A 24,370-nucleotide genomic window follows, 5' to 3' on the forward strand; every position below is an offset into this window, starting at 1 on the left:
CAAAGCGCAGATAGTCCCTTGCGAAGGCTTTCTGCTGAGATCTAAAACAAACGAATAAAATTCTACCATAGCGACGAAACCTGTCTTAAGAAGAATTATTGTAATATGGGGGTTGGGAATCTTTCCATGTTACAGAGAGTCTTATTCAATGTATCTTTTATTTATCTTGCGTTCTTTTTGTGAGATTGAGACATTTCTGAGTTGGGGGGGGGTCATTTGTTACGAAGCACGCGATCAGTTGCCAAAATGTCTTGGTAAGCTCCCCTACAGTACAGAAAATGTTTTATATACTGACATAACTTTGTTCTTCCCCATGCTATTATCTCATATGGTGACATTCTTTGAAGCTATTTAAATCACTCTAAAGTTTTACCAGATTTTTAAGTCTGATTGTCCGTTTTTACTAATGAATATTTTGTGTCGTTGTGTCACAGGTGATCCATCACTTCATAGCGAAGCAACTGTATATATTAAAGTGACACATCAGGGAATGCCCACCTTTCCGCAGCAGTTCTACAGTGTCATGGTTCCAGAAAGTGCACGTTGCAACGTACCATTGTTATCACTTGATGCCGAAAGTCCATATGGTCGTCAAGTCATTTATACGATAGTTGAAGGAAACGTAGAGAGCCTCTTTGACTTAGATTTTCAAAACGGTCAGTTTTACTTGATACTAAAAAATTTTTAAATAAAATTACTATATTCAGAAAGCACTCGCATGCATAGCAAGTTACCAGTACTTTAATAAGTAAATGCTATCTGAAAACTTCTGTAAACAGCTGTAAAATGTACGAAATTGATTCATAGCTTTTACGATATCGTTTGTTCCAATTTTGTTGTTTCTTATTTGTTTGTTTTTTGAATTTCGCGTAAAGCTATACGAAGGCGATCTGAAATAGCCGTCCCTAATTTAACAGTGAAAGACTAAAGGTAAGGCAACTAATCATCATCATCCACCGCCAACTCTTGGGCTACTCTTTTACCAACGAATAGTGGGATTAAGTGTCACATTATAACGTCCCCACGGCTGATACGGCGAGAATGTTTGGTGTGACGGGGATTCAAACCCGCGACCTTCGGATCAAAGTGGAATGCCCTAACCACGTGGCCATGGCGGGTCTCTTTGTTTCTTATTCTTCTCTTCGTTGTACATTAAAAGTGTAATTAAATATTATAGTAATTAAAACCACACTAATCACGAAAATGTCTTCCATGGATTTCTCATATATACGCGCTAAATAAGGTACGAATTATTAAATTGGCATGCTTACAGAAAATATAGAAAACGTGCACTTGTAAAAAAGGAAAAAATAGTCACGTTATTTAATAGGATGAAACTGTACATTACCGTAATTAATTTCATGCAGTGTTTTCAACAGTTTATGAAAGGTACAAACTTTCGACATAAATACCCTGGATCAGTAACATATCTGTGCAAATGTAGATTTTTATAACATATTTTGACAGTTTAAGTTTCTGGTAAAAGGATCATTGAAAGTACACAGTTTTATATATAAATATATATATATATATTCCACCTTTTTTCTTTCGGTAAATAATCTATCTACATGTAAATATTTAAACATTTGTGCTTAATTAATGCTAATGATTGAGTACTGCTTAGTAAACACGATACGCCTAAGGAAAGAAATGTACATGTATATATAACAAAAATCAATATTTGTCTGTATTAGAGAAGAGCTGTCATTTTCTGCCAGTGAAAATTATATTACTTGTAATTTATACTATAGGCTCAAAATTTAAAAGATAATAAATGATTCAGACTCGAAGCTAAAATAATATTTAAAATATTTTTGGATTTACAAACTCTTTCAGGAGTTATCTATATTGCTGACAGCCTGGATTACGAGAGTTCCATTGAACATCATTTGACAGTGAGAGCTACGGACTCGAGAACTGGAGCTTATTCCGAGGTTCTGGTAAATATCACTGTAGAAGATGTAAACGACAATTCACCTGTTTTTACACAAGATACGTATAACGTAACAGTTTCGGAAGCAGCGTCTTTTGGAACTACCATTTTACGATTACGCGCCAAAGATGTCGACAAAAATGCCAGTCAAGTACTTCAATATAGTGTGCTAGGTAAGGCTACAGCATATTTTTTCGTGGATCCATTCGAAGGTAATATCGTCATCAAGCACTCACTTGACCATGAGATTCAGTCAGTGCATCATTTCGTTGTCATGGTAGCAGACAATGGATCACCATCCCTGAGTGCCACAGCTGATGTCTGGGTAACGGTAACAGACATAAACGACAATCCTCCAAGATTTGGACACACTGTTTACAGCTGTGAAGTGACTGAATTGGTAGAACGAGGTCATTTTGTAACAATGGTAGGAGCTTCAGATCTGGATGAAACTGACCAGTTGAAACTCCTATTTTCAATTGTTGGTGGCAATGATCTTCAAGCCTTCCATATTCATCAAAAAACAGGTGATTGTTGAGAAGTATCAAAATTACATTCAGTAACGCGTTTTGAACTTAGTAAAAGTTCAAGGTTCTAAAAAAATCTGATTGAAAGAATAAGAAGTCATTAATGTTGGATTGTGAAGCAAACTAAGTTTGTTTTAAAATCATGTATGTATATATACAGGGAATCTGGGAATTATGTTAACACATTTATTCTGAATGTTTTGAAACTCCTGTTAGGCGCATGTCACATTGCAATAACAATACAAGCAAGATGAAAGTTACTTTTTTTTGTTCTAGTAGAATTCTAGAAACCATTGTAGCAGAGGTTCTGGGCTCCTTTCTGAAACACAAGCAAACAGTTTTGTTAACATAATTTTCTGACACTCTGCATATTTTAAAAGGAAATTTCTCATCTGAAATACGAATTATACATATATGTTTTTATTATTTTACGTAGTCGGAAACTATTTAAGCTATTTTTTTATTTTGCCAGTATAACTTGAAATAAACGATTTAGAACAGTATGCTAAATAAAAATAATCCTGACATATATAATAAATGTTTTTGCATCATTTGTCTCTAAAAGGAAAAGGCATTATTTTCTATTGTGAAACACCATCAAGGTTTTGTTGCTAAGTAGTATTCATGTTTATTAAGCCTCTTCTATTAACCAAGGAGCTGAAATTATGATGTGTTCTTTGTTTTGTTTTTACCATCAAATACTCCTTTGAGAAAAAATAATGCTGACACATTTGGAGAATAAATTACATAATATAAACAGTACCATTAGATTTCGCGAAAAACATTTATTATTCTTTCAAATACTCGAATGTTCTTCTACTGAGCGTCAAATTTTAACTAACAGGTAGACCTCACTGTTTTAAAGTCCAGAATACTCAAAATTTTGATTTTTTTCTCGTGAAAAATCTGACTAGTTATTAACTATTATATATATAGTGAGCAACGTTAATAGCAGATCGATCAGAGGCGTGCTACAATCGATGTTAAGATTTTGATTGTGTTATTATACCAGTTAGGCAACGAACTTTCTGTAATCATTACTGGAATTCTGTTGCAAATGACCCTGCTAGAGATATATGTTAAGTCTATACAAAATTATTTATTGAATGTGAGAAGGTTAAAATATCTAAATCGACAAATTGTTACTTTTGTTACTTCTAAATGTCAGTTTAACGTCGTTCATGTTTATAGGTATATTTTATTTCTTAATTGTGTTTATTAAGTATTAAAGTTTCACTTGACGTTGGTTGCTTTCCTTCGTAATTCGTAGACCAACATGGAAGTACAGTTTATTGTAACTGAATATACGATGAGTTGAAAAATACGTTTTTGTATTAGTTAGCGAATTGAAATCTTACTAAAAATTTGTTATCTCATGTAACTCATTCATGAATTAATTTGTTAGTTATATAAAATGTAATGATATTTATCAATGTTTTTGCTTCGAGCTTTCATCAGAAAGATGATACAAATTATATTTTTATATGATTGTTTGATTAGGCATTGGTTGTATGTTTCAGTGTACGTCTCATTGTTTCAGGAATTATAAGGGTTGCTAGTCCACGACAGTTTAAAAAACAATTGTTCTACCTACTTAATGTGACTGTCACTGACGGCGTGTATTCCACTTACACCAGTGTATCAGTCAACGTTCGAAGTGCCAACCAACATTCTCCAGTTTTCGACAGGAACAAATATGAAGTTATTCTTAGAAATGACATAGCCCGAGGAACGTTGATAACCACTGTCTATGCCATAGACGTGGACAGGGATGTCTACGGTCAGGTCCACTACATTCTTCCAAGTCAAAGAAGTCTGGCATATTTTTATATAAATCAAAAAACAGGTAGGTGAAAACAGATACTTCAGTCTTAATTCTAATTGAAACTGTAGTTAAAATATAAATAAAAATTGTTCCATAAACATTCCTCATTGATTTAAACAGAAATTATAATTGAAGTTTCATTAGTTGTTGTTGTTGTTTTTTTTATTCCATTGAATCTTGTCAATCACATCAGTATTTTACTAATATTATCTCTATGGGCCACTATAATTATTATTTTTTATTTTATTGTGTTACTTATTATAACTATAAGAGTTATTACTGCAGATTTTGAAAGTTTACGGATATGTATCGTTGCAATCCGGGGGTGGATTCCATGCGGTGAACAGAGCGCATATAGAACATTATACAGCCTTGTGTTAAAACTAATTTACTTGTCTGTCATAAGAATGTGCATCAATAAAGATAGATGTACAAACTTAACCATCAGTGTGAAAAACAAAGTCTGATAGATTTACCCTGCCAGTAAGTGGTGTGATAATACGAGTTTCCACATTACAAAGCATGTTTAGATTATTTTACATACATTTGTATAAAACAAGTATGTCCTAACTGCTTTTCAACTGTTATAGAAAAAATATAAAAAGTGTTCACTGTTTGGTAAATGGACATCAGAACTGGTTTGTTTGTTGTTGTTTTTTAATTTCACGCAAAGCGACTCGAGGGCTATCTGCGCTATCCATCCCTAATTTAGCTGTGTAAGACTAGAAAGAAGGCAGCTAGTCATCACCACCCACCGCCAGCTCCTGGGTTACTCTTTACCAACGAATACTGAGATTGACCACCGTCACATTATAACGCCCCCACGACTGAAAGGGCGACCATGTTTGGTGCGACGGGGATTCGAACCCACGACCCTCAGATTGCGAGTCAAACGCCTTAACCCACCTGGCCATGCTGGACCCATTAAAACTGGACATGATATTTTAGGTTTATTATTTTGTATTATCGCAAAGCAGTAAGCTGCAAAATGAAAACTTTACAAAAGTAAAAATATGCATTTTGAAAAATAACTTATTTTTTATAAGTAGTAAACAGAAACAATTTTAGTTCCAGTCAAACAGCATAGCCAACAATAAAAAAAGAAAACCTAGTTAAATTAATCTAAAAGGTTTGTTTTTGTTTGAATTTCACCCAAAACTACTATCTGCGATACCGTTTCTAATTATCGAGTGATAAACTAAAAGGAAGGCAGCTACTCAACACCACCCACAGCCAAATATTTCCTTATTTATGACCAACAAAGAGTGGGATTGTGCGTGACTCATAATGCCGTCACAGCTGAAAGGGTGAACATTTTCGTGTACGGTATTTGAACCTGTGGTATTCAAGTCGCGAGTCGAGAGCCTTAACCACCAGGCTATCTGATTGGTAGGTTACTGGAGTGTATAACTGAAAATTGTTTTGGTTGGTTGACATTTGATTTACGTCACTGCCGTCAAGGTAAGAAAATAATTTAAAATTCAAATTATATGTCGAAAGGAAGACTGAAATTGGACCTCTTGTCTGTCTATAAATTACAAGATTTAACAGAATTTTCAACTCTTCAAGGTTCTTTAGACGGATTCACCCAAAAGGTCTACGTCCAAACATTCTCCTTAAAAAGAAAGAAACTCCTAAATATTAGATACATCAGGATCTCATGTATTGTGTAACTTGTTCGTTTAGTAGAGTTCATGGAGGTCCAGCATGGCCAGGTGGGTTAAGGCGTTCGACTCGTAATCTGAAGATCACAGGTTCAAATTCACAACACACTCATGCTCAATCCCACTATTCGTTGGTAAAAGAGTAGCCCAAGAGTTGGCCGTGGGTGGTGATGACTAGCTGTCTTTCTCTGGTTTTACACTACTAAATTAGGGACGGCTATCAGAGATAGCCCTCAAGTAGCTTTGCGCGAAATTGAAAAACAAACAGAGTTCATGAAAACTGTGAAAATTATATTGAAGCGTTGTTCAGTTGAATAAGTACTTTGATCCAATGAAAGAATGACCTACATAATCGGCATAACTACCTTCCGTGCAAGACTTAATCTATTTAAGTAGGCATTAATCTGTGTAAGATTATATGGGATTAAAAAGGTATACTCAAGATATCATTGACTCGATGTAACATGAGTAAAGATATTAAGAACGTTTTAGGAAAATATCAACCAATATTAACTTGTGTTTTCACTTTTATCTATTTCCGAAACACTGTTAAAAGGAAAATTTTATAACAAATAGCATCATTCATTAGTTTATGCTCTAAATCGCATATGTTTTATTACATCGGTTTTGAAACGTAAGTATAAAGATTTAAATTTCATAAAATATTGACGGTTACATTATCTCATAACTTCGTCCTGCTTTATGTAAGTTGCATTAGAATTTAAGATGAAAATATATTAGCGCAAAACTATCGAACGGAACTGAAAACTGTTTTGGTTTAACCAGTTGAAAGCCTTTGATTATTAAAGTCTACAAATTTAAACCAGTAAGACGTAGGCTGGAATTCTGAAACCTAATGCATGATAATAAGTTCTCGATTTTATCACGCATTTCTTGATGTAGGATAAAAGCGTTTTAATGATCATTCAATGCTGCCTCGATTAGAATAGGTATAAAATCGCATTATGGCAAGAGATCTCTGCCATCCAAAATAATAACGTTTATTGATCAGAATTATAGCTTAGAAATTATACAACTCTTTGATAAATGAACTTGACAGAATCAGTCATTTTTGTTTTGATAGGAAGGTGTTAAAGTTAATATACATTATTAACCGTAATATCTAAACATGATAATGTAAGATCATCGACATATGAATAATAAACTAGCTTGGAATCAAAAGTTTATTCTACAATTGCATTGTACATAAATAATAGCCTTCAGTTTCGTTACACCGAATGCTAAGTGAAGAACAAAGTCTTTTTGTCAGTCATATTCTATGTGAGCCTGACGTGGTTATTGTGCTATGGCTGTGGATCTAATGATTTCTGATTGTTTGTCTTGTCTGTTTGTTTGTGTTTTTTTGGAATTTCGCACAAAGCTACTCGAGGGCTATCTGTGCTAGCCGTCCCTAATTTAGCAGTGTAAGACTAGAGGGAAGGCAGCTAGTCATCACCACCCACCGCCAATTGTTGGGCTACTCTTTTACCAACGAATAGTGGGATTGACCGTCACATTATACACCCCCACGGCTGGGAGGGCGAGCATGTTTAGCGCGACGCGGGCGCGAACCCGCGACCCTCGGATTACGAGTCGCACGCCTTACGCGCTCGGCCATGCCGGGCCCTGTGTCTTGTCTAGAAAGTATCTTCGTACAAACGATCTCAGCAGCGACGATAGAAATATTATCATTACCATATGTCCAAACATATTATTATCATTACCATATGTCCAAACATATTATTATCATTACCATATGTCTAAACGTATTATTATCATTACCATATGTCTAAACGTATTATTATCATTACCATATGTCCAAACATATTATTATCATTACCATATATCCAAACATATTATTATCATTACCATATATCCAAACATATTATTATCATTACCATATGTCCAAAGATATTATTATCATTACCATATGTCCAAACATATTATTATCATTATTACATTTAAAGCCATGTATAACTGAAATCAAATGGTAACTCAACATTCTTTCCTATCTTATTACTAAATTAAAACAAAGTATAAAAACTAGGCTTAAGAAGTGTTTTAGAAATTTAAAAACTATAATACACACTGTAATTTGTAGTGCTTCCTAAAATGAACATTAGACTTAATAATTCAACTGCTTTTTCTCCCTGAAAACGGAAACTACGATGTTTCACATTGCTTCGTGACATTCGTCAGAAAGACATTGTACTTTCAAAGGTCAGTGATATCACTAGTGATTAGGTTACCCACATATCTGTCTGAAAGCTACTTTCTTTTATATCAATAATATCTGTGAAAAGAAGCAATGAGTGAAACTGAGTTTCTCCCACTGACAATCTGTACTGAAATCATTCAAAATGAATAGAACAGAAACTAAATACATTTTTCCGAAAAGTGGGGGTACAGTTATTTTCAAATAGCTCTTTTTTCCCCCTGCATTTGTATAGATGGTTTCAGTACATTCCACTCTTTACTTACGCACTTTACTTCGGTTCTGTTTCTTAATTAAACTTTGATAATGTCCTATATACAAAAGGAATTTAACGAGAAGTTTACGTGCACACATATTTTACAAGTGACGTACAAAATTCAATGCTACATAAATCACTCTTCGAACAGACTAAACATGTACGTATTCCTTTTTGTAGTTCGTTTACACCGTCATAAACAAACTGCCACCTAAATAAAAGTGTTAAATTAATCGTAGGAAAACATTATAACAAAAGTACATTATCCATAACAGGAAAAAACATTTGGTACAGATCAATTTGGGTTCCAATCTCTAATAATTTTAAGCCTCGTGTAGTTTTGTTTTGATAGCGTTTAAAATCTTAACATATATGTCATACGAAATTAATTTAATATGGTTAATGACGAAATATTCTGTGTTTATCTGAAGTCATTTCCAACAGTTCGATTTCTCCTATTGGTCAAAATTAGGTCTGTAAAAATTTTTTAATTCTTAATCCAATTCTTGGTCTTTATCTTGCCGGTATTAGGTTATTTCTTTAGTAATTACAAAGCTTTTGTTTGTTTGTTTTTGAATTTCGTACAAAGCTACTCGAGGGCTATCTGTGCTAGCCGTCCCTAATTTAGCAGTGTAAGACTAGAAGAAAGGCAGCTAGTCATCACCACTCACCGCCAACTCTTGGGCTACTCTTTACCAACGAATAGTGGGATTGACCGTCACATTCTAACACCCCCACGGCTGAAAGGGCGAGCATGTTTGGCGCGACCGCGATGCGAACTCGCGACCCTCAGATTACGAGTCGCACGCCTTAACACGCTTGGCCATGCCGGGCCGATTGCAAAGCTACATGAACGCTGACTGTAATTTTCAATTGATAGATAGGAAGGACAACAAGTAGTTAACACCGCCCAACGCCAAGTCTTAGACTACTTTTAGTGTGAAGTAAATTTCCAATGATGTAGCCCAGTCTATGCCCAAAAATAAAGAATTCTTTTATGCGATAACGAGACGTGAACTAGAATCCTCGATTTCACCCTCCATATGCGCTATAAATTAGGCCACCCCGGTCCTCTTAACAACTCACAATATTCTGCCAAAAAACAAAAATTCAATGATAAAGGATAATTAAGTTTTGATAGTTAATTTGTTTGAATTTTGCGAAAGCTACACAAGGGCTATCTAGCCGTCCGTAATGTAGCAGTGTAAGACTAGAGGGAAAACAGCTTGTCATCACCATCCATCGCCAATTCTTGGGCTACTCTTTTACCAGCGAATAATGAGATTGGCTGTAACTTTATAACGTCCCCACGGCTGAAAAGGCGAGCATGTTTGATGTGACGGGGATTCGAACCGCGACTCAGAATGCAGGTCGAGCGACCTAACCACCTGATCATACCGAACTAGCTTTGATGGATATTATAATTTTGCTTTAGGAATAGTAAGTTGTTTTACCTTGAGTTAAACAGGAAGATAAAATTACTTGTATTTTAAAGAAAGGTATCTTAAAACGCGTTATAATGATTTGTACTATTATCCCACCAGTCATACTGAGTAGGTTATTCTAACACATTTTACCGATGATAAAAACACTGAAACATTTATTATATTTTCCTAAAGAGAGCATTTCAATGATATTGCTATTACAATACAACCTTCGTAATTTATCAGCAATATTATTTGGTACACCACTCTCTTGATGAATTTCATGGCTGAGTTCCTTAACAATGTTATTAGCATCCAATTGCCATTAATAGAGATAATTAATCAAGCTCACGAAAAATAATTTTAGCCCTCAAGTAACAGATAACAACTTACGCAACGGAGTTTTCCGGTAATGGTACTGTAATCCAACTGCCACTAGACAAAGTAATTAACCAGGGCAGGTTCACCAGTTATACTACTCGTTACCAAACTGGTACTTGATACGTCACGCAACTATATCTTTCCACAACGGCACTGATACTCATTTGTTACGACGAGACAAACTGACCAAACTTATCAATAATAATGCGCTAGCACTTAACTGATACTAGATAATTTATGACCTGAGTTGTCTACGACATATAACTGTAGAAACGTGTTTCGTGTTGTAAGTTCTAATTCCATTGCTTGTTCATTGAAATGAAATATTACAAGTTTCACGTTTAGCTGTCCATCACCATGTTTGTTATTCTAAGCCGGGCTCGTTTATTTAAATCACGTTTATGTTTACAGGAGTAAAACGTTTATTCTTTCTTTGGTTTCATACAGGACAGCTCTACACAAAAAGAAACTTCAGCAGAGAGAGGTTCCAACACTATGAGGTTCCTGTGAAAGCTAGCGATGGTGGTGGACGAACTGGATACTCTCTTGTCCGAGTCACAATAATTGACGTTAGTGGTCACTCGCTGGAGTTCACCTGTAAAGAGTATGAAGTCACTCTTTCTTCTAATGCGACAGTTGGAAGTACTGTTTTAAAGGTAAGATGGTACCATAATTCTGAGTGTTCATCCAAAAGGATGTATGAAAACTAATTCAGTTTTTATTAATATTTAGTATAATGCTTGTACTTTGTGGACTTCACTAATGGTTTTCAAAATCGAACAAACCAAAATTATTAGCTTTGGTTGGTATGGAATCTTTATTCTTTGAATGGATCGAAGGTAGTCACGTTTATTTCGTTCCTTTAAACATATTATAAAAACATTTTTAAAATTTACCTTTGTTATTATGCGTCTTTAAATATTGAAAATTCAAGTACATGTTTTAACCAACAGATCCAGGCTTTCGACCCTGATGGCGACATCGGAGAACATCTAAAGTACAGTATATACGGAGAAGATGATTCGCTTTTTCATGTATTTTTTGGCATCATCCCAGATCAAGGAATCATTTATGTCAAGCAGTCTTTGTTAGGTGAAGGTAAGTTTTCAAATACATTGTTGTCGTTGATATTAATTTAAAAATAAATACATTTCTGTCTAAATCTGTTTTTTAAAAAAATCGAAAAAAAAACGTGTGGCTATTTCTGACTTTTTTTAGTAACCAAGAGAGAAAAAAATCGTTTGCGAATTTGTGTCGAACATTGAATAAGGTAAAAATAAATTATTACTTTTCATTCTCAACTTGATTTTACATGTGAATGCAGTATCAGATTAAGAGTGATTGGTACCTTATGTCGTGAGAAAAGACGCATCCATAGAACTCATATCGAATGGGCTTCGAATACTCAGGTAGTTACGATGATCAACTCGCAGTCTGCAGCTCGCGAGATCGAAACTCGTTGCTCAAGATACACACCCTTTCAGTCGTGAGGATGGTATGGTGCAGTAATTAAACACACTATTCATAGCACAATAATTGGTTATGGGCGCTGCCATAACCATAATTTTGTCACATGTCTTCTTGACTCCTAGATGCCCTTCCATGGGAAGTTCATTGGCAATTTTCAATATATCAGAACGATGTGCTTTTGGAACAACAATCTGATAAACTACAGCCCAGTCCTCTGAAGCTGACACATTCTACGGTCTCCATTTTTTCATGAGTATACCATTTTTGAAAAAGTAATCATTTGGAACTTTCTCCAGTTCATTCCTTGAGAGTGAATATTTAAATAGTGATGAAATCTGTGGATCATCTTTTTGCTAATCCATAAGTTTATTTCTAGCAAACAGAACTTTACTAGGACAACCAGATCTATCACGTCCATTATTGTCACTCACCAAAGAATTGTCAGTAGGATAATTATTCACAAGATCCCTGTCGAACCAAAAAATATCTGAGATAAATATATAATGTCGTTCTCTGAACAAATGTCTATCATCTCTTTTTGGTTTAATTTCTTAGCCTGAGCTTGAGTCACAACACACGAGGGTATCAGGTCTGGATATTCCTCAACAATATCATCTTCAGATGAAACAGTGGTCAGCTTGCTAATCATTTTGGGTTCAGCAATAACTCTTCCCACAACCAACTTGTTTCCCAACAATAATAATACGCCCTGAATTGGCAGAATAGGTCTTACTCTAACCACAACTGATATCGAAATTAGGTGTGATATTAAACAAATGTCATGAAGAGGAACATTAACAAAGTTACTCTCAATATACTGAATAATAACAGACTCACCAGTAGAAGAACCCGATTCTAAAGGCAATATACCTTTTAAAAACAATGATTGAGCTGCCCAAGCATCGCGTAAAATACGTGTGGGCATGGGATTACCAGTGTCGTTTGTGAAAGACATAGAACCAACAAACACAAAAGGTCTAAATTCCTCCTTAACTCCATCAGGTTTCTTATCAGTGGCCAAATCATCAACACCAGGTGATGTGGTGAAACTACGTCCATATGTGGACACAAACACACTGGGTCTTGCCCACCTTTTTGTTTCTTTTTCAAACTCTCACAATTAGACATCATATGACCAAGTTTTTTTTTACAAAATGGCAGAGAGGCCTTAATTACTTTAAAAAGTTTTATCCTGACTGTCTGAAGATTTCGAAGAAGAGCTAAATTTTTTAGAAGAATCTTCAACTTTATTGCATTGAACAGGAACAGGTTTTGTCGAAATGGTAGGAATATCTTTTTATAAAAACTGGTTTATGTGTTAAAGTGTAATCACAGGAAAAGCTGCTTTCTGTAGTTTTCCAACTTTCTATTCATCCAAATAAGTTTTGAAGCCGTCACTTGTGCAATGTTTAAATCCTCAATTAGACATAATTGCCTTAATTTGCTGAAACTGTTGCCAATATGCATAAAATTACACCTTCGATCAAAATAAATTTCTTTCTCTTGAACGAATTCCATATAAGTTTGGCTATCTAGCTTGCAATAATCTCGAAACCTTTGGTAATAACCCTTCAGTACTAACTCGTATGTTTTGAGGATAATTGCTTTAACCTTATCATAATCCGTACAACCTTCTAGAGAGAGAGCAACATAACCTTCCTGCGCTTTACCAGTTAAAACACGCTGTAATAATAATGACCAGTTTTCGGTGGGACATTCCATAGTTTTGATAACTTTCTCTAAATGTTGGAAATATATACTAACTTCATTTTCATTAAATGCTGGTACTTTAATATAATGAATCAATTTAAAGCTATCATTTTGTCGATCCAAATTGAGTCTTATTTCCATTTCTTTCAAACTAATTTCTTTCTCTCCTTTCATACGGGCTTGTTCAGTCTTGATACTTATTTTCATGCAGTTCTCTTTACAACAAATCAGCTTCGATATGGTTCTAAAATTTTGGGCTTGCTCAATAAAACCTATCCACCGCTGCTACAGCGGTAAGTCTACTGATTTTTCGGCTTTTAATACGATATGGCTTTGTTATGAGAAAACATACACGCTCAAGGAAATCTTGATAATAAGAAATAATCAAATCTTTTTGGCACTGACACATTTAAATTGCATTAAGATTTGAATGTTAATTTATTTCAAATTTTGTCTCTGATTCAGATCCCGGACGAATTTCCAATTTATTATGTTACGTATTGTAATTTATCTCGGAGAAGTATCCTGTTTATTATGTTACATATGTTAATGTAAGACTATTTCAAATAACCGGAAATTTGAATTTGAATTTAATAGTTAATTAAACATTAATTTATAATTAATATGTAACAACGGTTGCTACTAATAGTTATTACAAACGATGGTTTATATAGAAGAGTTTTACAGACTTACAAACAATACTAAGTTTTGTATTTGGTCTGTAACTGAATATTTTATCGATGTTAACGGAGAGCAAATTAACTCTTTGTTGATATTCGTGTAAACATCTGTTGACAGCTGGCTAGGTTGAAACACCCGTAAGTTTTGTTCTTTTCAGAAACAAGCGTAGCTATTAGTCCCCCGCTGGGACACTGGTAACTCTATAGATTTACAACTCTAAAAGCATGGGTTCCATTTCCCTCGGTGGCGTCCACAACAGATAGTCTGATATAGCTTTGACATAGAAACACACACATGGCCCGGCAGTATATAGGTGATTAAGGCGCTTGAATCGTAATCGCGAATTCGAATACCCCTCGCACCAAACATGCTCGTCCTTTCAGCCGTGGAGATGTTATAATGTGCCAGCAATCCCACTATTCATTGGTAAAAGAGTAGCTTAAGAACTGGCGGTGGGTGGTGATGACTAGCTGCTTCCCTCTAGTCTTACACCACTAAATTAGGACGGCTAGCGCAGATAACCCTCGTGTAGCTTTACGCGAAATTCAAAATAAACAAACAGCAGCACACACAGAAAGAAAACTATTATTCTAAGAGAAGCAAAAAATATTGTATTTAAATACAAATATTTCAGTCTTAAGTGTAATATGTTCAAAAATATATATATTACTTGTGGGGGGAAAAATAAATATATTTATCTTAATATTTTATGGATGGAACTGTCATGGTTTGTTTGTTATTAACAATTTGTTTATTTTACTTCGCAATTATTTATATTTATTCTGTCCACCGCAAAGATTGAAAGCCAATGATTAGCAATTTCAACTCCTAAACTTACCGATGAGTCACTTGAGGCTTGATGTTAGCTTATTTACGTTTAGATGTGTATCAGCCATAACTTTACAACACTAAAACCATTTGTTCGATTTCCTGTAATATACGGATCACAGATAGCCTGTTACGTATCTTTGTATTAAAACAAATACATGAACCAGATGTAGTTGTCACAAGATCCAAGCATGATAGAGTGGTTAGCGTGTTGGCTTCGGATTGAAGGATTAAGTTCGAGATATGATGCCGCTGAAAACACTTCACTCTTTTACCTGTTGGCGAGTTATAAGAGTGAGAGATAATACCGTTATTTTGCTCAAAGAGCCATCAGAAAGCCCTTATCAAACGAGTTCCACTGGTTGGCTGATTTCCCTCTGGTAAAATGTTCAAAATTAGGGCCGGCTGTACCTGAGCTTTACGGATATCTGACCATGTCGTTCAGTATAAGGTGCTGTTCAGGTTCCAAATTCCACTTCAAATTGTCACAGCATTTTCCCGGTGTATTTATTCTGTAATATGTTTGAAACGTAACTATAGAAGCTTTCCACAGAAAGCACAATTTAACGATTGCACCTATGCGACATTGCAAATCTTTATTCTACCATCACCTTCAATAGAATTGGCCCTAAAATCCACTTCTTAAAACAAAGCAAAACTGTTTTGAGTGATAATTTAGCTTGAAATTAGTCGGATTTCAACCACTAGTATCGTTGTTAAACATTCTCTTTATTAATGAATTAAAGTAAGACAAAAGATGTAATGTATTTATTTTTTTCTAAATATACAATTTCAATACAAAAACAACACAATAACTGATGGAAATCTAGAATTAATTATTAGTCTGACAGCCATCATCGAAATGTGAAAAAAAAGCCTTTTCATCTTTTTTAGCATTGTCTTCAGAGATGTTATAAAAGTGTTTTTCTTTTATGAAATGGTTATTTCATAACGTAAGAACTTTAACGTTTAAAATTGCACAATAATTTACTGTATAAAGTTAAAAGTAAAATATAACATTAGAAACTCTACTATAAAGACGGGGGAATTTTTTTCCACCGTCATATGTAGATTTTTAATTCTGTATATTACTTTTAACTTAATACAATAAATTATTGTACGCTCTTAAACATTGAATTTCATACTTATTTTATAAATTCTATGCACAAGAATGATCATAGAACATACTGAGTGCTTATTTATCGAGTCTTGACAATCTTAGTGTGATACACATAAATAATAATCAAATTTTTAGAACTTTACTTAAAATATGAAAATAACAAAGGTCGCTTGTTATCAGAATTAGTCTCACAAAATTTAACACAATAAATTACATCATCTTATCTGCAAGGGATTAACCGAAGTATATCGGCTAGAAATAAACTTTCTGAAAAATAAATCGCAGATTCTGTTATTTCTATGCTCGCCCTTTCAGCCGTGGAGGCGTTATAATGTGACGGTCAATCCCACTATTCGTTGGTAAAAGAGTAGCCCAAGAGTTGGCGGTGATGACTAGCTGCCTTCCCTCTAGTCTTACACTACTAAATTAGGGACGGCTAGCACAGATAGGCCTCGAGTAGCTTTGTGCGAAATTCAAAAAACAAACAAACAAACAAACTGTTATTTCTTTCCGTATATTTAACTCATAATGAGATATACAAGGCGTAGTAGTCCAGTGAGTAGACCAAAAGTTTAGGTTGGTTCTGTTGTCTAGTCTATCAATTCCAAATTAAGAGCGGTTACTGCATGTAACCCTTATGTCGCTTTGAGCGAATATCGAAAGCAAACAAATCACACGCGAACATCTTCCAAGTTCGTTTAATTATTGTTAATAACACAAAATCGTGCGTTATGGCGGTTTTCAAGTAGAGCTGAAATCTTCTCTCATTGTGAAAACAAATTCTGTATAATATTGTTATTATTTTAATTTCTCCTCATCAAATTGTTATTTATATACTTTGATGAATATGTGTCGTCTATGATATATTTAATATGCACTGAATTAATTCGGTAATATTAGGATTTGAAAGTTAATTTCCAAGTGAAGTTTAAAATCAGATGTGTTTTCTAGTGTATATTATTTAGTTGTATTATTAGTGTTAGTAATATATATATATATATATATAAGTTCAATTGTAATAAAGTAAACCTGTCAACATAATTAATAGAATATTAGTTTGTGTCTATTACGTTTAGAAAACAGTGTGTATCAGTTTTTCATGAAGGCAGAAGACGAAGGGTCATCTTCCCAAGAAGTTCCTATAAGTATTCAGATAAGCGGACCGGAAGCAATAATACCTTATTTCCAGAATCATCACTACCGATATTTTGTGTCAGAGTCAGCCAAAATAGGCACTCTTATTTCTGTACTCAACGCTAACGCCACCTGGCCAGTTGTATATTCATTATCTCCAGTGAAAGCAGAATCTGTAGCTCAACTATACCAGTCCAAATTTGCTGTTACAAGGCAAGGCCAGATTTTTCTTATATCTAAACTTGACCGAGAAAAAGTAACCACTTATTATTTAACAGTCAAAGCTCACGTGCAGGGGAATCCCCAGCTAGCATCGTACGTTAACGTTGAAATAGTAGTCATGGACGAGAATGATAACACTCCAGAGTTTGAATCCAACCCATATTTAAACAAAGTAGCAGAAAATGTAGAAATAGGTTGTTTGGTGCTCAGGTTAGTAGCTCATGATAATGATGCAGGTCAAAATGCTGACGTCTCGTATTCATTTGGCTTAGTCGATAACGATATCACAAACACTTTTAGTTTGGACGAGAACACTGGATGGCTGACAACAATGGCTGCTTTAGATTACGAAACTCGTTCAACGTACAACTTTACTGTAATAGCAAGTGACAACGGTTCGCCTCCTTTGTCTTCTGTTGCCTTGGTAACTATAGAGTTACAAGATTACAATGATAACCCACCCACTTTCAAGAGGTCCTTTTACGAGGCTGCTATTTATGAAGACGCTCTCGCCGGAAATGACATAATTGTGTTGGAGGTCAATGACCGAGACAGTAAGGAAATGAATAACAGTTTGGAATTTTATATCAAGAAAGGAAATCTCAGAGACTCTTTTCGGGTTCAGAAAACTGGAGAGCTGTACGTTAATACTGCTCTTGATCGAGAGCAGATTCCACACTACGATCTGGAGATTATTGTAACGGATGGAGTGTTTATCTCCTCAACTCTTGTCTCTCTTGACGTGCTCGATGCCAACGATAATCCAACCGTGTTTCTTAAAGTAAGTTGTGCACATCTGTGTAAGGTTAGACAAAGGTCAAAGTTCTATCATAAACATACATTCATTACACGTTTATGTTAAAGAAATATACAGGGACAGTATCGATTTTGAAACTACCGTGTTTGAATAAATATATGGTCCGTATATTTGATGCTATCATGTTGTGTACTTTGATAATTACTAAGTTAATCTAGTTACAAATTCAACCGTAGAATAATTAGAACGAGAGTAAAAACTCATCCAAAAACGTCAGTCAGAGAGATTAAGATTTTTAAACTTAAGAGGTGAATGATTTGTTTCTTTTAATTTTCGTCGGAAGTGGTACTTTTTGAATAATACATTGGGAGACAGATTTAAATTACACTTATAAGATATAATATAATTTTGTCCTGAAATTACGAACTTAGTAGAAGAGCACATTTATTGACAAGTTCAAAATTTATGACTCAATGTGTAACGATAACAAAACATGCTAATTTACTGATAAAATTATTTCTGAAACAGTATTTTCTCAAACCTGGAATTAGTATGTACAGAATTGTTACAATTTACGGTTAAAAATATTTTCCAAAGAATGTTTAAAAAATAAATTTACTAAAATTGGTAGTTTTTAAATGACACGTAAAACTCACGAAATGAATTTGTCTGAAATTAAATTTTCGCTGCCTTACCATCTGATAGCTGTACATTATTGGATTATTCTTTATTAAAAAGGGTATACGAACTACTTTTTTATTTCTTTGTTATTTTGTTTCATCAGATATGAAAGGATAAGAGAAAAATAACGCAGAAAGAGATGCTACAAATCTTATGGTTTTACTTTTATCTTTTTTTCACGAAAAACAAAATAATAAGAAAAGATTAGAATAACTTTAAACAAACTTTATTAATTGTCAAAATTGTTATTCAATTCTACTTTCGATTCTCTAGTCAAAGTACACAGTAATGCTGGCTGAGGAGATGCCAGCCCAAAGTATTGTGTTACAACTAGAGACGAGAGACGCTGATACTAAAAGGAACGCCCACGCACTCTGTTTCTTGTCCGGAAATGGGGCTGAAAATTTCGTAATAGATCCGTCTACAGGTTAGTATTATTAAATTTTATCAGTTATTGGCATTTAGTGTGCGAAGATCGTGTTAAATGTTGTTTAGTATTATGTTAGATCAGTATTGGATCTGTAAAATTAACCCATTTTCGTCTGTAACTACTTATAAACCAAATCAATCGAAGTATTTCAAATTGATGAGAATTTTGTTTGCATTTTCGGAGAATTTTACATTTAAAAAATCAAGAAACATTATGTGCTGCCATATCATATCTATCTTGGAAGTTTAGAGTTTGTGTGTTAAATTTATAAAAAATGCATTGTCTTGAAGATAAATTTTTTCTTAACATTTTATACCGTTTTCATATTTTTAGGCATTATCCTGTTGTTTTTTGTTTTTAAATGCAAATATGATTCATCAACTAAAATAATTATTTCTTCAACATTTAAACTCCATATTGTGGAATATAACAAGTATAATACTTACTACATCACGATGATAAGGTGGTTAGGGCGCTTAACTCCCAATCTGAGAGTCGCGAGTTCGAATCTCCGTCACACTAAACATGCTTGCCCTTTCACCCGTGATAACCGCTAGGACGGCAGTACGTTTACGGATTTACAACGCTGAAATCAGGGGATCGAGTCCCCTCGGTGGACACAGCAGATAGTCTGATGTGGTTTTGCTATAAGAAAAACACACACCCTTCACCAGTAAATGCGTTATAAGGTAACGGTCAATCTCACTGTTTGTTGGTGGAAGAGTATCCCAAGAGTTGGCGGTGGGTAAAGATGACTAGCAACCTTCCTACTAGTCTCTCATTGCTAAAATAGGAACGGCTAACACATATAACCCGCGAGTATTTTGCGCGAAACCAAGCTACGTCTCAATTACTTTAAATCACACACGTCTAAACCTTCTTATCTTTAACTTCACAAATACCACGAATGACTTTTTTTAAGTTTTCACGTCCTTGTTTCAATTTTTTTCTTTACTGATCGTATATTTCTACAAATTAACATAATTTATTCAACTATGAACTCATATTTCAAGAGCTGACGTTCAGTTTATCTACACATCACGGACTTACCTGGCTTGTAAAACTTCACATCTAGAGTACATGTATGAGTAATAGCAGTGTATATAAATTAAATATTAAAAACACGGAAATGCCAAGAAACATCTTTAATACGGATGTTTCGCAATTTATTTAAAATAGTAATAAAGATACATTGTTCATACATATTTCAAGTCTTTCTCTATAAAAATAATTCCTCTTTACAACATTATTTATTAAACACGTGTGCCACGCGTTGTATGGTACATTCCATTATGTCGGGTAACGTTTGAACCTGTTTTTTCTGAACTTCTGATTCAATATGAAAACTCGCTCAATGTTAACGTTGTTTTTCGTGGTTCGAATATTATGAACGTTTTTGTTTTGTTTTTTGATGTATTAACCCTGCTGATGGAATTGAAGCAAGTTCCAAAACGTTCTTATTAAAGATGTTCTCATATTCTTAACATTTATTAGAAAACTTCATATAGTGTTCTCATTTTTAAGAGAAACATCTTACCCTTTCGTCTTGACTGCAGTTACTCTGAAACTAGTCCAACCGCTGGACAGGGAGAAGACGCCTCACTATAATCTGATTGCCCATATCCATGATAACGGACATTCGCACTTGGAGAGTACGTGTAATATTCATATTATAGTGACTGACATCAACGACAATGTCCCCAGTTTCACAACCCAAGTTTATTCTGCCAGTGTTTCTGAGGATGCTACGGTTGGAGCACTTTTAATGAAGGTTCATGCTGTTGACAAGGATAAAGGTAGGAACGCTTTTAATGAAAGTTCATGCTATTTACAAGGTCACATAAAGTTAAGAACAATCAATGAAGGTTCATGCTATTGACAAGGATAAAGGACGGGAAAACTGTGGAAACAATTTTAATGAAAATTCATGTTAGTAGGAAAACTTTAATAAAGGTTCGTGACAAAAGTAAAGGCAGAAACATTTAAGACATATTATTAGGACGCACTATCCAGTTTTCAGATAAGCTTGTTGAAGGTTTAATGTTTTTATTATGATTGTCTAAATGTAAACACTTTAAACTAATAGAACTCATGAAGTGAAATGTTTCTTGAACACTAACCTCTGCCACAGTAGGTTATGCTTTTGTCTCTGTGTGTACGTGTTTGTGAACAAGATTTGTAGAAAACAGCTAAATTGATTTTGACGAAAGTTTTTATACATTTAGTTTACTGTCCAGCTTAGAAGTGATTAGTTTTGAAAGATCAAGGTCACATCTGGGTCACGAACGCAAAAAGTCCCTGTCTTTTAAAATAGTGACCGATTTTCGTACTCCATGAATGGATTTTGATGAAATTTGATGGACATGTGTAAAATATCACTTCTCACTATTCTGTCAACAACAGTCTGTACCCATCCATAACGGCTGCTGCCACCTGGAGAAATTTTCTTTTCTTTTGTAATTTTTGTTGACCGATATAATCAACGCTTCGTGGCGGGAGTATACTCTCTAATGCAGTGGTTCTTAACCTGTTTCCATCGTATTTAGTATATTTTCTCATTATATATATAGATATATTATATCAACCCTCACACTGAGTGAATATGTAGGTTTTGTATGATGTTCAGTAATTCCATGGATTTTACATTTGTTTAGCACTTGTAGCATTTCTCAAGGTCATTTATTTGTAACATTTTCAATAAATTAGGATCTTTATATAGTTTTGTTTTATTCAACCTTTACGCAAAGTTCATCATTACAAAAATTATTATGTGGGTCACGGTAATACCCTGGAGAGTCTCAGGGGGTAAGACGATGAAAAAGGTTAAGAACTACTGCTCTAATGAATACCCCTTTAGTTTCGTCTATTTCGTACCATAAATCCTTTAGTTATGTATTTATATTTCGGTTATTGTTTCGTTTTTCATGAAATTTTATATTTCTTGTCTAAATATTCTTTACCTAAAGACTGTCATGAAGGAGAGAAAAAAAATTAAATCTTTAACTTCTATCTTGTGGTAACCATAGCAACGTGCATGCTTCTTAATCCTCGGGCTATAAAACGTCGGTAACTTCCGACTTAATGCATAAGTTACTGCGTCCCTAACGACTTTGTGATCGCTCTGGGGGTATGATTCATGACCGGGTAGGATTATCAACGTTAGGATGTTTTGAAATTAGCTTAAGGTAATGAATCACGTGTGTATTGACAGATCTAATTAAACACGCACACTTGTTGAGAAGAGCTGTGAGCTGTCATTTCTCTCAGCAAACTGAACTATCATAATTCAACATAAAATTTAAGTGACTTCAAAAATTCTCTTGTAATTAAAAGAATTACACACGTGTTGCAAATTAGAGAAATATGTTTACATATTGAAAAGTGACGTTTTTAATCTAACAGTATTAAATTAAAGTCTTATTTATTCAGAGACAGAACATCGGTAAGGTAAACTTTTGCTATAAGAAAGAAAACAAACAACACACACACACACACACACATACACACATAAGTGACTTGTCTAAAGGTACGATTTAAGTAACAAACTAGCCAAGAATGAATATTTTTGTAGGATTTTTGAACGATTACGTATGAAAAAAAATGTTTGGTAATTTCACATATATCTAAAAGAAATCTTTCGTATTTACCCCGTTTTTTTGAAAATTTATGATGTAGGGATATTTTGGAAGTAGTTCATGAAGAAAAGCGTTTAAAGTAACTCTAACTAAACTAAAATATTGCTTTAAGATTTCTGAACTAATATCATTGCAAAATTCTAAGTGTCAGAATGAGTTTTTTATCTTATCTGTTTTTCACTGTATTTGTAACTTTGTCTAGTATAAAAGTTGTTCTTCATATCAATTATTCAGCTTCATGAAATGTGCAAAATATATTTTATCTGGTTTTTCTTACTGTTTTTATGTTAATAGTTGTTTAACAGTTCCCCTATATCTTAATTCACCTTTTGTTGTTTTTTTTATTAATGCCAGGACCAAACAGGAAAGTCAGTTACGATTTTGTTTACTCAGCTGATGAAACGTTCTCAATCGACAAGAAAACTGGAATTATCCGCCTAAATAGGAAGCTGGATCGAGAAAGAGTGGGATATTATAACTTAACCGTTAAAGCTACTGATCATGGTTTTCCCCAGCTGTCATCGGTCGCTGCCGTCCACGTGCAAGTACAGGACATAAACGATAATCCCCCGGTGTTCAGTCAAAAACATTACCGAGCTTTGGTGTCAGAAAAGGAAGACATTGGTGCCAAGGTGATCCAAGTCTTTGCAATTAGCATCGACATTGGTAGCAATGCGGAGATAACTTATTCATTACTTGCTGGAAATGACCTTGGATATTTTAAAATCAATGATAAAACAGGTAAAGAATGTTTTAAATTTCTCAGAAAATAGCAAAGTAATCCTACGGTCTGCAGTTTTACTATCATCTCAATTAATTTAAAGTCATTCGCCCTTTTAGAATACACGCACGTTTTTCTAACGCCGCCGGTGAAGGATTACAAATTTCGAATCTTCAGGAAATAATCCAGCAAAAACGAATCCCCACTGTAGCCTCAACACGTACGCTTGCCAGAAGCCATTTTTCTAATTCGCTTCTAATCTTACAGGGTGATTATGAAAGAAATTATACTTTTAAAAAACTACTTATCCTAAGAGAGCAGAGAGGTATATTGTCCATAGTTTTTGTTTTTGAATTTTGCACAAAGCTACACGAGGGATATCTGTGCTAGCCGTTTCTAATTTAGCATTGTAAGACTAGAGGGAGAACGGCTAGTCATCACCACCCACCGCCAACTCTTGGGCTATTCTTTTACCAACGAATAGTGGGATTGAGCGTAACTTTATAATGCTACCCTCAAGTGAAAGGTCAAGCATGTTTGGTGTGACGGGGATACGAATTTGGAACCCTCAGATTACGAGTCGAGCTCCCTAACCACGCCGGACTCAATTTCCTTATAGATACAATGGAAATAGTAATTATTGGTGGGCCCAGCATCGCCAGAGGGTTGAGGGGTTAAGGTGTTTGACTCGTAATCTGAGGGTCGCGGGTTCATGCTCGCCTTTTCAGCCGTGGGGGCGTGATAATGTAACGGTCA

The 24,370-nt window shown here is 34.5% G+C and overlaps 1 protein-coding gene and 1 long non-coding RNA gene across 2 annotated transcripts in view; one reads left to right on the forward strand and one right to left on the reverse strand.

Moving 5' to 3' along the window:
- The window catches only part of LOC143237006 (fat-like cadherin-related tumor suppressor homolog), a 333,382-nt gene that overhangs the window by 281,364 nt on the left and 27,648 nt on the right, over nt 1-24,370 (forward strand). The window contains exons 14-23 of the mRNA XM_076475799.1: nt 435-656; nt 1,837-2,460; nt 4,001-4,306; nt 10,673-10,881; nt 11,179-11,323; nt 17,111-18,171; nt 19,102-19,255; nt 20,815-21,054; nt 23,248-23,634; nt 23,718-23,882. Of these exons, the coding sequence (XP_076331914.1) occupies nt 435-656; nt 1,837-2,460; nt 4,001-4,306; nt 10,673-10,881; nt 11,179-11,323; nt 17,111-18,171; nt 19,102-19,255; nt 20,815-21,054; nt 23,248-23,634; nt 23,718-23,882 (3,513 nt within the window). The remainder of the gene's footprint in view (nt 1-434; nt 657-1,836; nt 2,461-4,000; nt 4,307-10,672; nt 10,882-11,178; nt 11,324-17,110; nt 18,172-19,101; nt 19,256-20,814; nt 21,055-23,247; nt 23,635-23,717; nt 23,883-24,370) is intronic.
- On the reverse strand, nt 2,455-10,368 carry LOC143237007 (uncharacterized). The gene is made up of 3 exons (XR_013019834.1): nt 10,238-10,368; nt 4,055-4,275; nt 2,455-2,779 (listed from the first exon to the last, which is right to left on the reverse strand). It is a non-coding gene; the product is annotated as an uncharacterized LOC143237007 (long non-coding RNA).

The sequence above is a fragment of the Tachypleus tridentatus genome, chromosome 13 (assembly GCF_004210375.1).
Source record: "Tachypleus tridentatus isolate NWPU-2018 chromosome 13, ASM421037v1, whole genome shotgun sequence".
NCBI lineage: Eukaryota > Metazoa > Arthropoda > Merostomata > Xiphosura > Limulidae > Tachypleus > Tachypleus tridentatus.